The sequence below is a fragment of the Myodes glareolus genome, chromosome 14, assembly GCF_982192425.1.
Source record: "Myodes glareolus chromosome 14, mMyoGla1.1, whole genome shotgun sequence".
NCBI classification, from domain to species: Eukaryota; Metazoa; Chordata; class Mammalia; order Rodentia; family Cricetidae; genus Myodes; species Myodes glareolus.
In genome coordinates this window covers 57,731,181-57,753,447 of record NC_142039.1, presented here as the reverse complement: position 1 = coordinate 57,753,447, position 22,267 = coordinate 57,731,181, and the positions used below count along the sequence as shown (strand labels likewise).

Genomic DNA, 22,267 nt, shown 5'->3' with positions numbered 1-22,267 from the left:
TGTCCTTCTGTTTTTCTTTGGTTTGGTTTTTGTGGGGAGAGAGAAAGAATCTGAAGTTAATTGGGTAGGGAGATGGGAAGAAACTGAGAGACCTTGGGGGAAGGCAAAGTTATGACCAACGTACCTTGTATGAAAAACTTTAAAAATAATTAAAAATGTAGTGAAAGTAAAACAAACTTTGTATCACTTCAGAGATGGAAAGCCGTGGGAGTGGGTGTCTCCCACACTCCCAAGCAGACACAGACCCCTCCCCTACACAGCTGCTCCACCCAAGAGACCTACACACAGTGCGAGGTCTGTGGTTTCAGACAGAGTCCAGGAGAAGATGATTAATGCATGCCCAGCTGAAAGAAATGAAAAGCATGGGACTGGGAGATGAAGTCCACATTTCTGGAGAGGAAAACAGGGGCAAGAGTCCAAAGAAAAGCAGTCCCGAAGTCCACAAATACATTATGGTGTGAAATTAAGTCATAAGCACGCCCCAGCCAACCAGAATGAGCCCCACCACAGTGACACTAAGTGCATCCAAACGCTTAAATGACATATGAGAGGGGTCACGTTTAGTTTTTTCCGATGCCCGCGATGGGTTCCCTATGTTTCCCCGCATCTCGGCACTCTGGGAAGGGGCAGGCATGTGGGACTGGCTGCCAGTGTGCTGGGAATCTTCAGAGCCTTTGAAAGCCTTCCAGGAATGTCAGCACAGACTGGCTGCTCGCTCTCTGCTCAATGCCTACTTTAGCTGTCTGCTGAGGACTGGATGTGCCAGACAAGCCTTCATACAAAGACAGAGAGTGTTCTGAGCCCATGAAAAGAAGGCACAGCCTTTCAGATGTGAATGGCGAGATTTAAGAAGTAGGTGACTACGTGGCAGGAAAAGAAGGGCTCTCAGAGAGGTAGGAGAGAGACCAGACCAATGCATGAATGCATTCCTGGGTCCTCTCTACCACCAGGTCTGGAAAGACAGACTGTGTCCCTGCTTGATTACCAGAATACATCCTATGCTTTGCTTGTAGATTCCTCCTGCATCCAAGGGCCTCCTTAATCATAAAAGATATGGTAAGCCCTGCCAAGGCACAATTATGCGTACCTCTATTTACATTTCAATGCCGAATAAAATTTCTGTTTGTAGTATGTGTCATTTAGGATTTTCCTTGACTTATTTTTCGCCTGAAATATATGAAAACATTGAGAACAGTCCGCTGCGGTGCACGAACAGCTTGGAATGTTCTTCCCTTTCATTTTGCTTTGAAAAAGTTAAGAAGAATGCTTTGCCTGGTGACCCCTTCCTAACTCTTTTAGCGATGCTAGCCTAACTCCTTGGCAAAGCACCCACCACTGGAGGGAAGATCTCTTCTGGGGCTTTGAGCTTTTCTGAGGAGTCTGTCTGATGTCACTGGTGGCAGACACAGTGTAGCTGTGTCTGTCTTTTGTCTGAACCATCTGCTTCCTTTCTTGCAGGCTATTGTTCATATTTCTTCTCTTTTTCCAGGAAGTGCGTCTGTCCCGAAACACATGGGCTGTATAAGTGCTAAGGAGACAGCCCTAATGTTCTAACACATCTTCTTTTGTTTTTCCTTCCTAGAATCTGATGGCAAGAGCCTTATATGACAATGTCCCCGAGTGCGCTGAGGAGCTGGCCTTCCGAAAGGGAGACATCTTAACGGTGATAGAACAGAACACAGGAGGACTAGAGGGATGGTGGCTGTGTTCCCTACATGGTCGCCAAGGCATCGTCCCAGGCAACCGGGTGAAGCTTCTGATTGGTCCAGTGCAAGAGACCTCCAGTCATGAGCAGCCTACTCCTGGACCCATGGCCTTTGGCCAACAGAAACTCTATCAAGTGCCGAGTTCACAGGCGGCATCTCGTGATACCGTCTATCAGGTGCCACCCTCCTACCAGAATCAGGGAATTTACCAAGTTCCTACCGGCCATGGTACCCCAGAACAAGACGTGTATCAAGTGCCACCATCAGTTCAGAGAAACCCTGGAGGCACTAATGGGCCCCATCTAGGCAAAAAGGTAAGTGATTAACTAGAATCTTGTTCTTTCTTTTATGCCATTTTGAATAATAGAAGCAATCCACAAATAATAGTTGGAAATTGCCCCAAAGCAAGCATACTAAATGACTTACCCCAGATATCATTATTGCATCGAATTTCCATTGATGAGTCGATGACAAAAAAAAAAAATTTCCCAAAACAGAGTCTCACTATGTTCATCCCAGGCTGTCCTTGAACTTGAGATCCTCTTGCCTTGGACTCCTGCGTGCTGGGTTTGCAGGCATGTGATATCACATCCAGCAACAATACTTTGTTGAACTACTATGTGCCAAGTACTATTGACAGCCAGCCTGTGTAAATGGTATTTCATTCTGGACTGGACTTAAGCATACAATTGTATCTCTTCAGTTGTGTGATGGGTCTGTTAGATCTGGATTCTGTGTTTAAGTGGTTTGGAGTCTTTTCTACCTCTTCCTTGAGTAGTGTGGCCCCAGTTGTTACTCAAGCATACTGACACCATATGGATCCTTTTTCCTGGGCTATGAGCTAAATCATGAATTAGTCTGTCTGAACCAAAAAAAAAAAAAAAATCAATCAATCAAAAGTAGAAGTAAAAAAGGCTGAAAGGACACCCTGTCTACAAACTCATTCTTTAGATTTTGGGTTTAAAGATTGATTTATTCAAAATCCAGAGGTGTTAGTGGACTTAGAATAAATCCATCCTTGTTTTCTTGAAATAATTCTGGTAATGATGTCCAAGGTCGAAGGTGAATGCTTGCATGTTTAGGAGATGTCATTTTTAAAAATTATAAGAAAATGTGATGTACTACTCAGATTTTCATCCCTATAACCAAATACTCGAGACAGCTAACTTCATAAAGAGGGAACATTTATGTACTAATCTCAGAGTTTTGCCGGTTCTAGGACCTGCCTTGGACATTAGCTCAGATGTGGCAAAGCCTTTTCCTGCTGCCATCACGCCTCCTCTGGGGGCCACTCCCCCAGTGACCTCAGACCTTCCCCAAGTCACGTGGCTAGGGAGCCCCACCTGTTGGAGTCTCAACCCAGGGCCACTTGGGATGAATAGAAATGCATTATTAGATCATGGATATTGGACATGTTTTGTACTTTTGATACTTGTGATAAAGTGGTGAATTAAAGACTAAACAGAGCCTCCACAAAGCTTACAGTGCGCTGAGGGAAGCAATAAATACAAGGTCAGATGGGTGTGTGTGCTGGGAAGAAAATAATGGCACTGGGCTTGCAGGCCAACAGCCAAACCCACAATGGTGTTTTTGTACCCATTAAAGGGAGGGATTTCCTCTTTCCTTTGTCAGAAACTTCCAGTGGTTCCTTCAAGGTTTGCTATTAAAAGTAGACTAATTTCATACAATAAGAAAATATCTCCAGATTCCAAGAGGAAGGGTGACGTTAGATACCAGAAGAAGCTTGTCACTGCTGACACAAAATGTAGATGAATTTACAAATCTATGTAAGCAAGGTAATATTTGATATTTTCTCTAAGTAAACCTGTTTTTTAAAGACTGATTATTTTTATTTTATGTATATGAGTGGTTTGCTTGCTTATGTCCGCACCACATGCATGCCTGGTACCCAAGGAAACCAGAAGGAGTTTGAGCCCCTGGAAATGGAGTTAATAATAGTTGTAAGCCACCGTGTGAGTGCTTGGATTCAAACCTCCAGTCTTCTGCAAGAATGAGTGCACTTAACCAATGAGCCATCTCTCTAGCCACTAGAACTCCTCTTTTTAAAAAGGGGCCAGGGGAACAAAGATTTATTTTTGGATTCCTTACCAATGAATGCATTTCCTAATCACCTATTATACAAAATGTATGTTTTAACAAAATGCATCTCAAGGGCACCAGATCCGAGTTTTGTCTAAGATGAGGTAGACACCTTCCCAATGTAAAGTCTTCAGGACTGAGATCCTGGCTAGAGGCCATAGACAGCCACGTGACTTTCCGAGGTCCTTCTCACCCCAGTGATTTCAGCTCCAAAGGGAAGGAACGCCAAGCCTGGCCTCTGTCCCCAGAGGGGGAAAGAACAGTTGAAAGGTGTAACTATAAATAAGTCATTCTCTCATGCCTTGTCTCGGTGGCTTGCACCTTAAAAATAGCCCTCCCTCATCTGAACTGGTTGGAGGCAGACAGAGGAGGCCAGAACAGGAAATGCTTGGCTGAAAGGCAGAGGGACCCAACTTTCATCACAGTTTATTTTGGCAGGAAGGTGACATGTTTTCCTTTTCAGTTCTCAACCTTTTCAGTCGCATATCTGGGAAGTCTGGAGCTTCAGCCTTCTTCCCATTGCCTGTGTTGTGGATGACGGCGGCAGCCTTCTCCTTGGCTCCTCTCCGGGTCTTCATTGATGTCAGGGGCTGAGACCCTCAGGTGGTTCCGGGTCATTCCACGTTTTCTTTTGCTCTGTGACTTTCACACCCCAGAACCTTCTGTGTTCAGCAAAGGGCAGGCAAGCCCTGCGGCAGTGAACCAGCTCCTAAGAAACCCTGCAAACCCTCATGCAGTGTACACTAAGCAAGGTGCTCCTGGCAGCTGAAGTGGGAGCTGGCACAGTGAGGATCTGCCTGGTGTGGACTAGGATGGAAAGGTCAGGGGAGGTGATCCTAGCCCTTCCCTGCCACGTACCAGGGTCCTCCATAGCATACCCTGTGAGAGTGTCTCGCTGCCTTTCAGACTGCAGCTTTCCTGCTTCCATTCCTCTGAACCTCTGGTTCACACCTGCAGGGGAGTAATTTTGACCCTTCCTTCCTTCCTTCCTTCCTTCCTTCCTTCCTTCCTTCCTTCCTTCCTTCCCATCTCCTCATTTGCTACTGCTTCTCTTTCTCCTCCTTTGTCCTCGCCTCCCCTCCCTCCCCCTTTTCTCTCCCCTTCCTTTTATCCCTTCCCCCTTTCCCACTGTCCTCTCCCTCCAGCCCACTCTCCTTCCTTCCTCCCCTCCTTTCCTTTGCTTTTCCTTCCACCCCTTATTCCCCCTTCCTTTTTTATCCCTCCCCCCACCTTCTTCACCCCTTCTTTCTTTCTTCTTACATTTTCTTTCCTAATGGAGATGGCTTAGCTACTAGGAGGTAATTGCAACCTTCCAGGCAATAGTAACTGCTTTAAGACCCTGGGCTCCATCTCCCTTGGGGTGTAACTCCCAGTGGATGTGAATCTGAGTGACTTAAGTCAGACCCCATCTCAGTGTATGGGAGAGCAGATGCGGGTCTGCTGGTTAATTATTGTTTCTCATTTTAGAAGTTTGGCTAGCTAAATAACTCACTCATTTTCTCTTCTAATTTTCTGTCTGTAAATGGTGATAAACCAAGGCCTAGGTGTTTCCAGTAGTTCTCGCTGTGATGTTTAAAAGCTGTTTAAGGAAAATGAGGAAGCAGTAGGAACTTGTTCTGAGCTTATGGACTTTAATGAGCAAGATTGACACCCAGAAAGGGAGGGACATCGAGTCAGATGCAGATTCCTAGGCCTGCCTCATGGCCCCTCTTTCAGGAAATCTCAGAGGGGAGGCCCAGAAACCTACATTTTCTCAAACTCTTTGCCTAGTCTAGCGGGAGTTGGCCAAAGACTGCACTTAGAAATGACTCTGAGGAGTGACAAGGGCTGGCTTGGATGGGTTCCAGTCTGACTGTGATCGGGGCTTTCCACAGTTCAGAACCCCTTGCGTTGGTACAACGTGGGCTTCAGAAGGTTCATCTGCCACTGTGGCCTGATGAATCACTCCACACAAAGGGCACGGTGAATTCTACCTTCTGCCTTGCTTCCCCCAGCCTTCCTGCACACCCACAGCCAGAGTTTACTACCTACTGAGTGCTAATGAGAACCACACACCCACCCTCTGTGAACCAGGGAGACCAGGAGCTCTGTGGACCTCAGTCTGGCTCCCGCCAGCATTCCGGGGCTTTGTGTGTTCAGCAGATTACAGGTGTTCTCTCAGACACTGCTCCTCCATTTGTGAAGTGGGAATAAACCTGCTCACCACATGCTGGGAAAGTTAATGGCAACAGTAGGCACAAAGCTGTGTGATGTTTACTGTTGTGGGAGCTTCAGGTCCTGTCTCCTGCCTTTCTTTCCTTTCTCCTTTCTCAGACTTCTGTTTGGGTTTGGGCTTTGTTTGTTTTAGACAAAGTCCCAAGTGACCCCAGGCTGGCCTCAAACTTGATAAGTGATTGAGAATGACCTTGAACTTCTGATTCTCCCCAATGTTGGGATAACAGGTGCCTGAGCCCACACCCAGTTTTCAGCATTCATGTTGAATGTATGGAGCATGTGTGTTTCTCAGTATGTGCCAAGTACGTCCACACTCTATTCCCAGCAAATGTGTCGAACCCTTTGAGCGTGCGGGTCTCTCCCTGGCTCTGGAAGAATTCTGGAGAGGGTGGTAAGGGATCAAAGTCATCTGGAACCCTCACACGCTGACACTGTGCTTGGCTGCATGGCTCTTCTCCCTGGGTTTTATGTGCGGGGCTGCTTTATTCATCAAGCATTATGGGCAGAGTGCCCAAGGCCTGTGCAAAAGTTTGAAAGCTGAATAGAAAAAGAGAAAACTTCGAGTTGCAGAATGCAGAGCTTAATAAGTGCAAAACAGAAATCAATCAACCCCAAGACAAGCGCTTAGGAAAGATCATCACGCAAGCCTCATTAATTCTATGTGGGACTCGGGACACTTCCATTACATTTGGAAAACAATTTGTTAGTTAGGGCTTTCTCACTCTGCAAAGACTTCTGAACATGTGTTGAGGTTGCCAAGAACTCACAGACAATTCTAAATTAAATGAGTTACTCATAGTCAAATAATTTGAAAAGCTGAATTTTTTTTTAAAAAAAAAGTTTTCAGTCTTTAAAAAGGAAAAATTCTACTTAAAATATGGGAGTTGAATTCGGGTTGGAGGCCCAAATGCCCTCAAGTCAAAGGTCTTCAAAGGTCGGAAAACCACCTCACTTCTCTGCTTCAGAGATCTACTGCCACGGGACATACCGGTTGACTGTGTGAGGAACAATGTTGGTTATTCTTTTCCTAAAGCAAGTCTTTACTTAGCTAAGTTTTCATAAGCATGTATATCTTTGTTTTCCGTGGATGTGTGTGGGTGCAATGCACATGTGGAAGTCAGTGAACAGCTCACAGCAGTTGGTTTCTCCTTCCACCGTGTGGGTTTCTGGGATTGAAGTAAGGCCGGCAGGCTTAACCGCAGGCGCCTTCACCCACAGAGCCATCCCCGCAGCCCTCGACAGTAGCTCTGTAAGACTTGCTGCTCTAACTCTAACTAGCAGAATTATTTATATTCTGCCCTCTTTGGAATACTGGTTCGGAGCTACCTTCTGACTCGAGGAGGCCGGGACATGCGGCCAAATATCAGCACACAGATGGGTGTGACAAATAAATGAGCAAGGAACAAACTATTAAAGTTCTGCTAACCTCAAAACTAACCCCCGAAAGGTGATTCTGTGCCTCTCACTCACCCCCTCTCCTCCTGTTCATACCTTCCCCAACAGCTCATGGCCACATGATGTGACAGAGAGCACAGAGTTTCCCGCCAGAAGGCCCTTACAGGATGCACAACTCATCTTCCATAATCATAACCGTCCTTAAATAAGAAATGTGATACCAAAGCAAAAACTGATGACATAAACTTGGGCTTTAGGGATGGAGATTTAGCTCTGTAAAAGAGCACTTGTCTAGCATGTGAGAGGCCCTAGATTTCATTTAAGCCAGGTGTTGTGAAGCGTGCTTGTAATCTCAGCACTCAGGAGGCAGAGGCAATCATATCATACCAGGGGTTCAAGGCTATCTTTGGCCACATTTTGAGTTAAAGATCAGTCTGGACTCTATAAGACCCTGTCTCAAAAAATCAAATAAAATAGGAAAAAAATATTATGTTGGACTTGTCTGAGGCCTAACGTTTTTCTTGTGTTGTCAGCAAGACTAGTAAACTCTTTCATAGTCTCCCAGAGGGAAAACTCAAAGACTTTGTATACTGACTCTCAGAGCAGTGGGAACCGTGATGTCTAGGACACCTTCCCTCCTAGTTTATTTTCAAACTGCTCACACCTTAAAACTCATCTGCAGCCTAAAACTTTCCCTTGGAAATCCCATATTCCCCTCCCATTTTCTGACCCCACACTATGTACACACCTCACTGATACTCTGGAGCTTGTGGGCTCATGGGAAATGGGATGGGCTGTCGTTATTTAGGCTGGGGCAAGCACTAGTTTGTGGTGGCTTCTTAGAAAACTCGAGAACTGTCAAGATTTACCAAGCCCCATGACATCATCTCTAAGATGGCCAATTCCAAAATAGGGCACAGACAAATGCTGTCAGGAAATGACTCAAAGACTTAGGCAGGTCTTCCAGACTGGTTCCTGAAAGGTAATACAAGATCCTGAAATGCATTAGTTATGGTGTCTGTGCCTTCTTAGACACTGAATCATCACAACACACACACACACACACACACACACACACAGAGAGAGAGAGAGAGAGAGAGAGACAGACAGACAGACAGACAGACAGACACCCATGACTGTTGGCTTAGGAACCAAAGACTTCCCTTGTTGGCATTTAGGCATTTTGAAATCAGTTGCCTATGGCAACCTCAGATACCAGCCAGCTAACTGCTATGTATATTAAGCAATATTATTTGAATACTAACAAGTAAAAAAAATAGATTTAGAGGAAACTTGCGTTTCTGGAGAGGACAACCTCTGACTTTTTACCTCCCTTTCTTTTGTTCCCTGTTGTCTGTCTTCTATTTGTTTGTCTGTCTCTGCCTCTCTGCTTCCTTCTCTCTCTCTCTCTCTCTCTCTCTCTCTCTCTCTCTCTCTCTCTCTCACACACACACACACACACACATACACAGCTAAAAAGTTCATCCTAGGGTAGAAGATACTCCCAGATTTTTTTCTTATATAAAGTCAGTAAAGTGCAATTATGTCCCAGAATTGTACATTTTTATATAAAGATAAACCTAATAAATATTCCTAAGGGTCTAGCTTGTGAAACTGCCCAGAGTACTGAACTATTACCTACAATGTTTCCCTTGAGAGATCAAGGTGCATTTTATATCTCACAGAGCCTTGAAGGTTCTCAACAGTGTGGGGTGAGGCTGGTTGAGCTCACCCTGAACTGAAAGGCTGTGTTCCCAGACGGTCACCCACGCCAAGGGAATGAGCAAACCCTAACACCTCCTTCAATGAACAAAGGTCCTTTTTGTTTGGTCAGTGCCAAAGTCTTCAGATTCAGCAATAGTCTGTCATAAAGCTCACAGATAATACGCATTTCTGAGGGCACATTAGTAACTTTGCATACACCCACGCCGAGACAACAAAGGCTAACGTTCCCTGCCCACCACCGATGGCTTGTTAAGTGACTGCTTATCTGAGTAAGTAAGATGTCGCTTGTTACAGGAGGCCTCACTGCATGGATAATGAATGCTCTCTGAGAGAGAGAGGGCAGGCAGGAAAACTGCTTATTTTATTATTGAATGATAAAACCTGAAAAATCTTGTTTTAATGCATCTTTAAGAAACAAAAAAAGAAGAAAACCAGCTCACCAGAATTCATTGCACACAAAATGCGGGACTAGAAAATGTCATGGTCCAAATACTCTTTTCTAAGTAGTCATACCTGAACCATCGTGTTGGGGTAGCAGCCAGCAGGTTTGCCCAACTCTTTTGACACTGTGCCATCTACAAATGTCTTGGGTGACACTCGTGGCTATCCTGGGATACATACAACTCACAGATTGCAGGTTGTCCATGGTAGCTATTAGAAGTCTGCCCACCGGTGCCCGAGGTACAGGTGGCTTACTCACAGGACAGTGTGTGTGAACACTCAGCAGGTGCTGTTAATTTCTGGAGAGACCCAAGAGGTTCACTCTTCAAAAGAACCTCATGGAACATCAGAGTCTGAAACATGATGCCCAGTCTTATCCTGCAATGTGGCTTCGACTCTGCAGTACAGAAATGACCTTAAAATGCCTCCCAGCCTCTGCTCCATTTCAAGGGCATTTTATCTTCTGTGTCATCTAACCCTCCTGGCAGCTTCCAACGTGCATAGTGTAGCTTTCCTTCCCTCCACCCTGCAAAGGAAACAGCTGAGGTCTGAGAAGTCAATCTGCCAGAGTTAACTCGCGGCCTCTCTCAAGAGGCAGTCCTGGTTTGAGCTCATGTCTGTCTGACTCCAGAGTTAATGGTTTCTACATCCCAGCTCACAGGTGGCATTGCCAGGCCTAAAGCAAGAGGGCACATTTTCTTCACTTGCAATCCCAGCTCACCAGAACCCAGGGTGCTAAGAGATGTTGTGTTGGCCAGGAATTAATGTTGCTGCAGAAGGCTCGCACCTCACAGCCACACAGTAGCCAAAGAACCAAGAGAGCCGAGACATAGAGATTCCAGTCACCCAGCTTTATGTCCAAAGCACCCATCTGGGAGATGTCAGATCTGCAGTACCACTGAGCATATGGCCATGTGGACATCTTCTCACATGACATCACTGCTCCAAATGGATACAGTCCTATAATCAAATGGAGTTGTCTGCCAGACTGAATTAGCTGTAGACGGGAAACTCCCGAAGTAATACAACAGTTTTCAAGTTGTATCTCTCGTATATGGAAGTCACTTCTTTGAGAACATTTCCTCCTATGTTTCTAGAAAGTGTGGTGTGTGTCACTAATATAGGCAACAGGACCCCGAGAAAGGATTGGAGGCCCCAGCTGAAGTGACTTCCGACTCACTCCTGTGCTGATTGGCCGAGTGACCTCCCACACTTTAGTTCCCTCGACGGCCAAGTGACCACTGCATCTGGGTTTTCTCTAACGGCCTTTGACAAAATGCTCTGATCCAGATAGCCTTATCACATTCTTTCCCAGAACCACTTGCAAGATTTCATTAAATAACCTACCCTCAAAAATCATTTTTAAAAAAATTCAGCTTGACCCCTAAACATTGGCAGTTTGTTCCTTCCCTTCCTTAGGGCCCGTCCCACCTTCCCATCCACAGCCACTGTGCACATTAGATGAACTCCTCCTTTTAGAAGCTGGCAAGGGCAGATGGGGGCACGGGGGGCAAGAGTTGAGGTGTCTTAGACAGCAAAAACTCAGCTTTTAACAGACACGGGTCTTGCACACAAGAAAACTTCCAGGAAGTTCCTCATTTGGAGAGCTGTTTTCTATGCTTTATTATAAGACAGGGAAGCACTTCCTCTTTGCTCTTACTATTTTCTACCATTGTTCCCTATATAAGCCTCACGGTCTTGGCAAAGAAAGAGACCTGGTACCTCTCTCAGCATGGCAGCCGTCTACAGAACTGGCACCAAATTCTGTCATATGTGCCATTTGTCCCATCAGCCATCACATCCTTCCTCCCACTAAGCTGTGAGAGGCCTCCTACTCAAGGAGAAATAATACCCACAGTGGTGCCACACATTTAATTCCAGCACTCTGGAGACAGAGGCAGACGGATCTCTGTGAGTTCAAGGTCACCCTGGGCTACACAAGATTGAATCAGTCTCAAAGAGAAACAGAGCCAGGCGGTGGTGGCTCACACTTTTAATCCCAGCACTAGGGAGGTGGAGATGGGAAGTGATATGGCTGGGTAGAGAGAGGAATATAAAGTGGGAGGAGACAGGAGCTCAGGATTCAGTCTGAGGATTCCTAGAGACAGGATCTTGTCTGTGCAGTCTGAGGATTCAGAGAGGTAACAACTAGTGACTGGCTGCTCTCCTTCTCTAATCTTCCAGCTTTCCCCCCCTAATATCTGACTCCGGGTTTTTACTTATTAAGACTAATTAGGATTGAGTTATACCCACTGGCATTTTGGTCACAAACTTCTCCTCCATCACTTCCTATCCATGGTCCAACAGGGCAGTCTAGGGCATCTTTCTAAATCCTGATGCAATAACAATGCACATGGTTCTGCTGAATTTATTCAGATAACAAAAGAGCCCAAATGCCTGTCCTTTGGGGTTTCATTCAAAAGAACATTTCAGCCAACTAAAAGGGTTTTAAAAATTGGCTTTCAATGCCTAATTGTCACCATCTCTATTCAGCTTTGTCCCATAAAAGACCTTGGTCACTTGGGAACCCAGACGTCATTTCCCACCACAGTTTTGATGTTCAGTGCTTTTCGCTGCTCTCTGGTGCTTGGTCAGTCCATAACTAAATATTGCTTTAGTTCTCGCTATACACAGGACTTCCTGGCAGCACCGGGGGAGACATGTTAGGGGCTTAACAATCAGGGTACTGTTTCCCTTGAGTGCTTTGACATACAAGGCTGTGGCAAACGCAAGTGACCCAAGAGCGCCGTTTCATTTCTGAGCCTTCCTTCTCTTTGCCTTTTTCTCAAGTGGAGAGGGAGGCTGGCTGTGACTTAGATGGCTTACAAAATGTTTAATTCCAGCATAAAATCAAATCTCAAACGTCCTTAAAGGAAAGTAAGTCATGTCTTCAAAATAGAGAGAAAAAGGACTCCAAGAAAGCAAGAGAAGCCAGCAGCTGGGTGGGTTAAGCCTGGCTATGGCCCTGGGAGGGCGTGTTTGTAGGTCAGACTGAGTTTTCATTATGTTGTTGCTATGCAAGTAAACAAATGAGCTCACCGCTGCAGCCAAGCTGGGCAGAGAGAATTTATAGAGAATTAATAAACCCAGCATAGACAACGTGTGGCTTTTCCTCTCCCTGCAGAAGTTTACGACGTAATCTTGGACTTCAAACAGGCAGCTCACTGTGGCTCTCAGTTGCTGAAAACTGAGCCCCGGTCCTAGTGGGCAGGCAATGGTGGTGGTGACATTTCTTTTCCTAGGATTTTCTTGAGAAAGGAAGAGGACAAATTGCTCACTTAAAACAAAGGGTTATTATAAAGCCCAATAAAGGCTCCGGTGTCTCTGTTCGTGCTTCTTTATTTCATTTGAGTGGAATAGTTCCTACCTAATAATCAGTTTTAGAAATCAACCTAGTCTTGTTCATGCCTGAAACCCAAAGAGAGGTGGGTAGTATACATCAATCAAGGGGGCTAAGTAGGCAGAGAGCAGTGTAATTACAGTTCCCACTTCTGCCAAGACAAAGCAACAGATGCTAGTCACGTGACACCCTTGTTCATTAGACCATCTCAGGGTTAACTGATGACCAGGCTGTGGGGTCTGTCATTGCAGTGGCACGCTCTGACCTCTCGCCGGCACCGGTTATGCTTTCTGAGTGGCATATTTCCTGAGTTGCCTAGTTCTGGTGAAGATTTTAGGGCAGAACACCGGAGCCTGGTTATTCTCCTTCCTGCCCTGTCCCATCCTGGTCTAATGTGTGTGTGTGTGTGTGTGTGTGTGTGTGTGTGTGTGTGTGTGTGTGTGTGTCTGTGTGTGTATGCACGTCCATGTGGTGTGTCAGAATACAACTTGCAGGAGTTGATTCTCTCCTTCTAGCATGTGAGTCCCAGGGACTGAACTGAAGTGGTCAGGTTTTACCAGGATGCACTTTACTTACTGAGCCATCTGACCTGCCCGTCTCTAAATAGCAGGGGCAAATGATTACCTGGTGCGTGCCATTTCTCTAGCTGTTTTGCGGTGATCCAGGTAGAAAACGCTGGGATACAAAATTCGCTGCAAAACCAGACATTACATTTGTAACTATTGTGACTGCCTATGCACTATGATCCTCTTAGAAGAAAGTGCTTCCAGGTGGAACTCTTTCTTATTGTTTTAATTTTTCCTAAAATTATAGCTTATGATTTTTGTAAAGATTTTTTTTGACAGTTCTAGGAATAGGACCCAGGAATTTACATGCACTGGACAAGCACCCCACCACTGGGCTACATCTCCAACTCTAGCTTAGTTACATACAGAGGTCGAGAGGTAAGGGGAGTTGATGGGTGGAAAATACATAGATAGATGATAAAGTAGATTTCAGAATGATAGCAACTAGAATCTGAGCAATGCTTTTGAAGTTTCCTGTGCTCTTCCCAGCCCATCTTCACATCTCTCCTCTCCTCTACTTAATTCTCTCTTACTCAAATAGTTCTCTGTTCCACGTGTATATGTATGTGTATGTGTGTGCGCGCGCTCACAATTTTAAAATTAGCACATAGTAATTGTATCTATTTACAGGGTATTTCAGTACTTGATCAGTTAAGGTGAGTTAACCTGTTCATCAGCTCAAACATCATTTTCTGATGTTGGGGGCCTTTGAGATCCTCTCTACTAACTATGTTGAAACACGCAACTAATGCTTGTCAACTACAGTTACGTTTCTGTGCTATAGAACTTCAGAATGTTTTTCTCCTATTCAACTGAATGCCGTGTGCATCCACCACGCTCTCTGCGCACCCCTACCCCTCCCATTTCCCAGCCTTTCTTTAGCCGTCATTCTATTCATTCTACTCTCTGCTCCTATGAGATCAACTTTTCAGCTTCCGGTCCTGTTCCTCGTGGCTGCTGGTAGCATAGGAAATAGGGAAGAGTAAGTTGTCGCATTGAAGAAAGAGAAGAGAGACACGGGAGTACCTGAGGATTTGAGGGGGACAAGGGGAGCTTGCCTTCATGAATGGTAGATGGCTGCTTCTTTCCTGCTTCTCATGGTGTTCCAGTGAGCTAGCAGCAGGCAGCTGAGAGGCTGAAGTTGCCCTGATCCTAGCTCTTCATTCATGAGGTGCGACATTTACCCAAGGGAAGCTACAGCCCAGGTAGACTTGCTGAGGCCTTGGCCCCAGTGACATCATGTGCGAAGTTATCTCTAGGGCAATGCTTTGCTTATACACATTGTAAAGGGCCGGTTCCATGCCCTGCTTCTTGGTGAGATGCTCTGGACAAGCATTAGCTTGTGGTCTTCCACTGATGAGAATTTTCGTCACAGGTCCTGAGCGCAGAACCTCGTCACCCTTCTCTTCAGAAAAGGCCTTCATCTCTAAAGCCCAGGAAAACACTCCATCCCCAGGGCTTTCCACTGGAGTACCTTGACCTGTGTTGATGATAATCATGACACTGGCAGTACTGATAAAATAATAACTTGAGTAAACCTGCTGATGACTATTAAGAAGCAAAGTCCCCTGTCATTGGTGACCTTGCTTTGACGCTCCCAGTACTTCTTGGGCCTCACTTTCAAAGATTCACACATGTATCATTAAAGATGACTTTCTTTTCATCTAACTTAAACACAGAACTTTAGTGATTTTTGTGTAATTTTCATGTTTACTCGTGAAACAGTTTGAAGGCAAACCATCTTGAGATCTTTGTACTAATATACAGACTACATCCCCCCCAGCAAGCAAGCAAGAACTGGCCCTCCTCCTGTTGGTATTGTCTTACCTCCTGTGGTACTGGTTCTCTGGGTATCTCAAAAATAATTTGAGGTCTATGACATACGCTCTACCTCCTCATAGGCACAGATATATCTGAGCTCATTCTTTTGTATGTCCCCCATGTGATGGCTTACAGCCTGGCTCTCATGCTCTCATGACTTCTAGGTGGTAGAACCACAGCTGTCCCCACCCCCAGCTTATGCCACCAACCATTTCCCTCTGCAGAGCCACTGCGCTTTTCAACCTTTGGTACAGAGCTCTTACAACAGGAGGGGCAGTCACATGCCCTGGGAACTGAAGCACAATGCTTATTCCTGTAAATTATGTTCTCTTTCTGGGGCCAAAGGAAGTAGCAGAGAATGATATCTTCTTTTCTCCCGGCACAACTGCTGGTACATTTGTCAGTGGTTGCTGACCCCACTTGAATGTTCACCTTTTCTCGGCTCTTTCGCTTGCTCACCATCACCAGGGCTAATGTGAGCTCACCATCACCAGGGCTGATATGAATCCTGCCTGTTGGCCTGGGGGTGCCACTCACGCCAGAAATGGCTGACCTGGAAAATCGGCTTCTTCTATGTAGGCAGCTATGGTTAGCCATCCTTATAGCACCGTCTCTCTTCAAGCCTGCTGTATCCAAAGCACAATCTGCTGCTCATTCATAAATGGATATGAAAAAGCCCCAACATACTAAGAAAAGCCATGAAGCCACCTGGAGAGTCAAACCGTAAATCCTATGCACCATCCGAAGTGAGGAGAAAGTACTTGGAGTGTTACAAGGACAGAGGACATTTGTCTGACCAGAGAAGGCTTTCTGGGAGAGAGGCATTGTGCTTGGCTCTGAACACAATGAAGATAAGAAAGGGGAAAGAGTCACCTAGACAAAGCCGGTGCAGAGGTGTGGGTGTTCGGGGCATTCCGGGAAACCAGAGGCTTTCGGTCTTGATAAAAATGGGATTGGTCAGAACTTGGGGCTTTCAAGGTCCCAAAGAAGGAAGGGGAAAGAGCACACAGACCAAAAACCATACAGATGGAAGTAAAGGCAGCCTAGGGTCCTGAGATGTGCTTTATTCAGCAATCACACTGCTGTGAAATTTTGAGCCACTTTTGAAAACCAGATTTCTATACTCTGGCTTCCAAGTGCATGCAAGACCTGAAAACACAGCCCAGTACTGGAAACAGGCATGGCTGCCTACTTTTCAATAGGATGTGCACTGTCTCCCAAGCACAGGCACCTGGCTGTCTCTCCTCTGCACCCATCTGCCAGGCCTTCAAGCGTCTGGATGCAGGATCCTTGCTCTGCTATGGTACAAGCCCAGGTGAATTCAATGTGGAAACATCAAGAAAGAGATGGCTGAGTGGGTGAAGTGCCTGTCATGCAAGCATGAGGACTCGAATTAGGAGCCGTGGCAGCTACGTAAGCCAAACATGAACATGTGTAACTATAATCCTAGCACTGGGAAGGTGGAAACAGATGGACCTCAAGCTCCTTGGTCAGCCAGTGTAACCAAATCGATGAGCACCACGCTCAGTGAGGGACCCAACTTCAAAGAATAAGATGAGGGCCGGAAAGATGGCTCAGGGCTTCAGATCATTGTCTGCTCTTACAGAGGAACCAGGCTTAGTTCCCAGCACCTACATGCTGGCTCACAGCTGTCCACCACTCCAATTCCTGGGGGTCTGACACCCTCTTCTGGCCTCTGAGGCTACCAAATGACCGTGGTATACATACATAAAAAATATTAAATATTTTTAAATTCTGTTTTGGTAGAGAATTTTACCAAACATGAAACATTATTCAACAGTTTCATAGCCTTCAAAAGTAAGAGTTTAATTGAAGTCTTCCAGCTTCTTACATACAACTGTAACATACTCAAGAGGGAAAAATGTTTTATTTAGGGGTGTTTACTCGTTTTTTTGTTTTGTTTTTGTGTTTGTGTGTTTGTTTTTGAGAGAGCCTTGCTATGTGCCTAGGTTTGTTTCAAACTCACAATCCCCCTGCCTCAGTCTATTGAGTACTGAGGTTATAGTTGTGTAACTATGGCACACAGCAATAGTAGTATCTTAACATCTAATACAAGCAGATTCTGGGCATCTATTCTTAGATCTTTATAAAAAATAAATTTCGAAGAGGTCGACAAGTCACTTGGCATCAGCTTTCCCCCGCTCACATGTACACACACGTACCAAACACACTCACAAGTATGCAATTCACATCTACATGCTCACATGTGTATACACACATTCACACACTCACAAGCATTCACACACACACACTCACAAGCATGTACACACTCACCACACACACATCCACATGCTCGCATGCCTGCGCGCCCATATCACACACATCCATGCACTCAAAAGTGTGCACTTACACACATCTACACACTTGCAAATGTGCACACACACACACACAAACAACTAATGAGAGTTGATTTTAAAAAATGTTTTTAAGAAAGGAGGAAAAAAGCCAAATGACTACAATCCATTCTCTGCTTCATAGCTCTTCTTAGTGGGCAAGAACGGGATTCCTCAGCAGGACAGAGACAGAGCCACATGTGAGTGGGCAGGGCCTTTGCAGGGTAATCATAGTCAGGGAATCAGCTGCCATAGCCCCAGACCTCCAGGGCCCCAGCCCACCTCACAGTTTAGCTCCCTGGGAGGCAGTAATGAATTAAGAGGTCAGCTTTGTAATTCTTAGGGCGAAGCCTTTGTAACTACAAATAAATACGTAGAATAAAAGGAATGCACCAAAGAAAAACAGACAGAAAAGGGAAATTAAAAAAAAAAAAAAAAAGCTGACTTGATTTCATTGAGAAATTAGTTTGAAAATGCCCTTAGGGAGTGATTTTATGCCCAAGAGAATTCTTCCAAACGCATGGTCTTAGTCAGTTCTTGGTGTGCCTCTTGGACTGAAAATCAGTAGTCCTAGGCGGATGAATAGGGAGGTAATGTAGAGGTCTTTTTGTGTGCTCCTGTCAAGCAGGAAGAAAAAGCGGGAAGGTCAGGCCGTCCAAGCACTTTTTCCTGAGGAGGGAACACACCATTGGCACGGAAAGAGTCCTAGCAAGGGTGGAGACAAAGGCGGCGCTGAAGAAAGCCTCAGCAATCTTTCCTGAGTGACCACGTGGATCACTAAATGCTCTGGACATGTCACACCAGAAGCAAAGCTTTGGTCCCACTTAAATGTCATCGGTGCATCCATGTGAGCTAGGATGTTCCGCCGGGAATGCTGGGACAGGGAAGGCTGTCTTTTATTGGCTTTTTCCTCCCGTGGTTTTTCCTCCATCTGTTTCTTTAACTGCATAAACAAGGGAAAATGACTGGTTTGGAATGCGAAGTTTTAAACACCAGATGACCACAGGAATCCTCTAAATGAGAAAGAGAGAGCAAGTTGGGGCTCCGTGACATTTGTCAGGAAGTGGAATGGTAAATACCAAGAAGCCTGAGTGTGCCCTGCCAGGGAAGGGCCACAAAGGCTAGGGATGGCTTGGTCCCTGGCCCTTTCTAAGGGTCATGCCCTGCCCCCTCTACCTCCCTACCCCCTCCCCATTTTCAAAATAAAAGATGAGGAGTGAAGCAGGACTTCAGCTCAATCGACTTTAGTTCACTGGCATCCCGAAGTTGGCAGCTTGGCATGGAACCCCCTCTTAGAAGATTACATGCTTAACAAAAGCTGGGCTGTGAACAGGTTCTATTACAAGCTAAATAGTGAGTTATAAACAGACCGTCTACAAGATCTTCATATCTCTCTTGCACAATGCTAAGTGCAAAAAAAAAAAATCATACAAGGGCATTAAAAGGCTTTAGCAAACAGCCCCCTGCTTTATGAAGGACTATTTGCTGCGTACAATACAATGGCTGCTTCCTAAAATGGTTCCGTCTCTCGATGCCAACAAACTTAAAGCGACGCTTTTCTTTTCTAAACCCGAGACAATGGAGAGACTGCCTGGAAATGTTTGCTGCATACTAATCTCTTTTACCTTCAGTGCAAGAAATAATCAGTGGTAAGCATCAGGCATTTTAAACAAAATTGAACAGGGAAGATTTGGAGCCCCTGGGGTACAGACACTGGTACACTTGGCTGTGTTCCACTCGCTTCAGCTTAAGATGGACTTGGGACATTTCTCACATAGTTTTGTAGGCAGTTCGACGCCAGAGTTTTCGCGTTAAAGGGTGAAAGATGAGGGCCTCCCGGGAACAGACAGCTCCTCCTGATTTTCAGTGTCGCTTCTCAAAGACATGGTGGGCAGTTTTTGGCATGGACACTGTTAATGGCTTGGTCGTAGGGAGTTGAACAAAAATAAGACTGTGGCAATTTGCAAACCCTGAGAGGATTAAATCAGTTAAGTTGAAATAGTGTTTCTCTCCTGTTTAGAATTACCAGTGCAGTGCATAGCAGGACATAGGAGCCAGCAGTGGGTAAAGTGCTTGCTGTACAAATGTGAGGACCTAGCCTGGTGGCGGTGGTGGCGCACACCTTTAATCCCAGCACTTGGGAGGCAGAGATAGGTGGATCTCTGTGAGTTCGAGGCCAGCCTGGTCTATAAGAGCTAGTTCCAGGACAGGCTTCAAAATTACAGAGAAACCCTGTCTCAAACAACAACAACAAATATGAGGACCTGATTTCAAACTCCCCAACACACATGGAGAAGCCAGGTGTAGTGTCACGTGTCTATAACCCCAGTGATGGCGTGGTCACTGGGAAAGGTGAATGGTGAGCTCTAGGTCAGTGAAGAGATGCTGTCTCAAGATAGATAGATAGATATCTAGATAGATAGATAGATAGATATCTAGATAGATAGATAGATAGACAGACAGACAGACAGGAGAGAAGTAGAGAAAAATACATGAAGTTGGTTAACCGCTGCTCTCCACGTATGCACATATGGAGAGTGCATTGACATAGACACACACATAACAGAAGGGGAGGAAGGGAGGGAAGGAAGGAAGGAGGAGCAATGGGATAGGAAGCAGGTTAGCCCACTAGGTGAGTTGGCTCCAGATGCCAGAGTCCATGGTGAGTGTATGTGAGTTCTGATACCTGCTGCATGTAGATGCTGTTGGGGACACTTGCTTCCCTGGTGGAAATGGGGGAATGATTAGAGACTACAGGTCAGGACACTTCCAAGCTGTGAGCTCCTGAGAGCTTCCTCTGCAGCGTGGGTTCCACATCAGAGGAGACAACCAGCTGCAAGTCAAACGTATTTAGAAAGTAATTGCATCTGCAGTGAACGTGTGCAGATTTGTGCCATTGCTCCCTAAACAATACTGTATGCCATCTCTTGATTTAGTCTTTGTAAAGCATGGTAGACCAGAAAGTAATTTGGAGAGGGTTTTAAGTGTGCCCAGTGATGTATGGAGGTTACGTGCAACACATCACATCCCGTATACTTGAGCAGCCGAGGATCTTGGAACCAATCTCCTAGAGACACTGATGGGAACTGTGTTTCCCTTGTTTCGTAAATTAGAGTGACTGCTGCTCCCAGGCAGTTATAAGAACAGGGCTGTTCATCAGTGGCTCTGTGAAAGGACTAGAGTGACCCGTGGAATGCCATCTATAATCACAGTAATCATATCAGATGAAGAAGCATACTGGGGAAGGTATGAGAGGAATTTTAAGTGGCCAAACTATTTGTATTGTGTACTTTACAAAGGCCCCGGAGCCCTTCCCAGACTGTAGTGCTGTACACTGGCTACTCCAAAAGGCTCAGCTCAAACGTTCATTATTTTATTTTACTGGGACTTGTTGATTTTTAGGTGTGTGCATGAATATGTATGTATACACCATTCATGTTCCTGGTGCTGCTGAATGCCAGAAGAGGGGATCCGTGCCCCAGGACTGGAAATGCAGCATGGTGGGTGCTGGGAACCAATCCCAGGTCCTCTGTAAGAGCAGCAAGTGGCCTGAACTGCTGAGCCTTCTCTCCAGCCTGACTTTTATAATTTATATGATATAAGAAAATTTAATATCTCCTTGAATATAGGGAATTGAGACTCTACTGATGAACTTTAATAGGATTTTTGGAAAATTCTTAGCAAAGGCAGTGATGATATTTCAGACACTTCCTTCATGTTCTGAGCTTGTATCTTCATGTCTTCTTTTCTGTCTCCCTTGCATCCTTTTTCCTTCCTTGTCTTCCTTCCATTTCATTTTTCCTTCCTTTTCTCTCCTTTCTGTGAGGGATTGATTAGGGATGTGTGCCTGATTACAGGCTAAGAGATACTGAGGACTTGGGGCTGTCATTTGACATCTCTCTGTATTTTCACCCACAGGTGATCACCCCAGTGAGAACAGGCCACGGCTATGTGTACGAGTATCCTGCCAGATACCAAAAGGATGTCTACGATGTCCCTCCTTCCCACACTACTCAAGGGGTAGGCAATGGGAACACCACCAGGGGAGCTGGCTTATGGGGTAGCATGTCTTCAGGACCACACAGGAGAAAAAGGTCACCAGTCACAATCTTATCATATGGAGCTCTGAGCCACCTGCCCAGGGACCAACCCAGTGTTATTTAAATTGTGTTCTCTGGTTTTGCCCCAGCAGAAAATCTAATCTTCCATCTGAGAAATACCTTGTTGCTTTATTACTTTGTCATTTTATTTCTGGAAATGTGCAATTTAATGATCTAAATTATAGAGTAGATAGTTTATGGAAGATCATTTTCATATTCAATCCAAATCAAAGAACACATAATCCATAAACCCCTGATGTGTCCCGATGGCATGGGATGCTGATAGAGACCCAGTCTGTGTATGACCTGAGAGATCAATCCACAGGGAAAGAGAAGCAAGAGAAGTGAGAGATGACATTTCCATCCTGGGTAACTCAAGTGTTTCTCTTTAGGTATATGACATCCCTCCTTCGTCAGTGAAAGGCCCCGTGCTTTCATTTCCAGTGGGAGAGATAAAGCCTCAAGGGGTGTATGACATTCCCCCTACTCAAGGGGTAAGTGAACT

At 45.4% G+C, this 22,267-nt stretch overlaps 1 protein-coding gene across 3 annotated transcripts in view; it reads left to right on the top strand.

The window, feature by feature from the left end:
- Positions 1-22,267, top strand: part of Nedd9 (neural precursor cell expressed, developmentally down-regulated 9) — a 170,130-nt gene that overhangs the window by 139,799 nt on the left and 8,064 nt on the right. For all 3 annotated transcript variants that reach the window (XM_048420236.3, XM_048420313.3, XM_085699417.2), the window contains 3 exons: positions 1,583-2,020; positions 21,581-21,682; positions 22,155-22,256. In XM_048420236.3, coding sequence (XP_048276193.3) covers positions 1,583-2,020; positions 21,581-21,682; positions 22,155-22,256 — 642 coding nt within the window. The remainder of the gene's footprint in view (positions 1-1,582; positions 2,021-21,580; positions 21,683-22,154; positions 22,257-22,267) is intronic.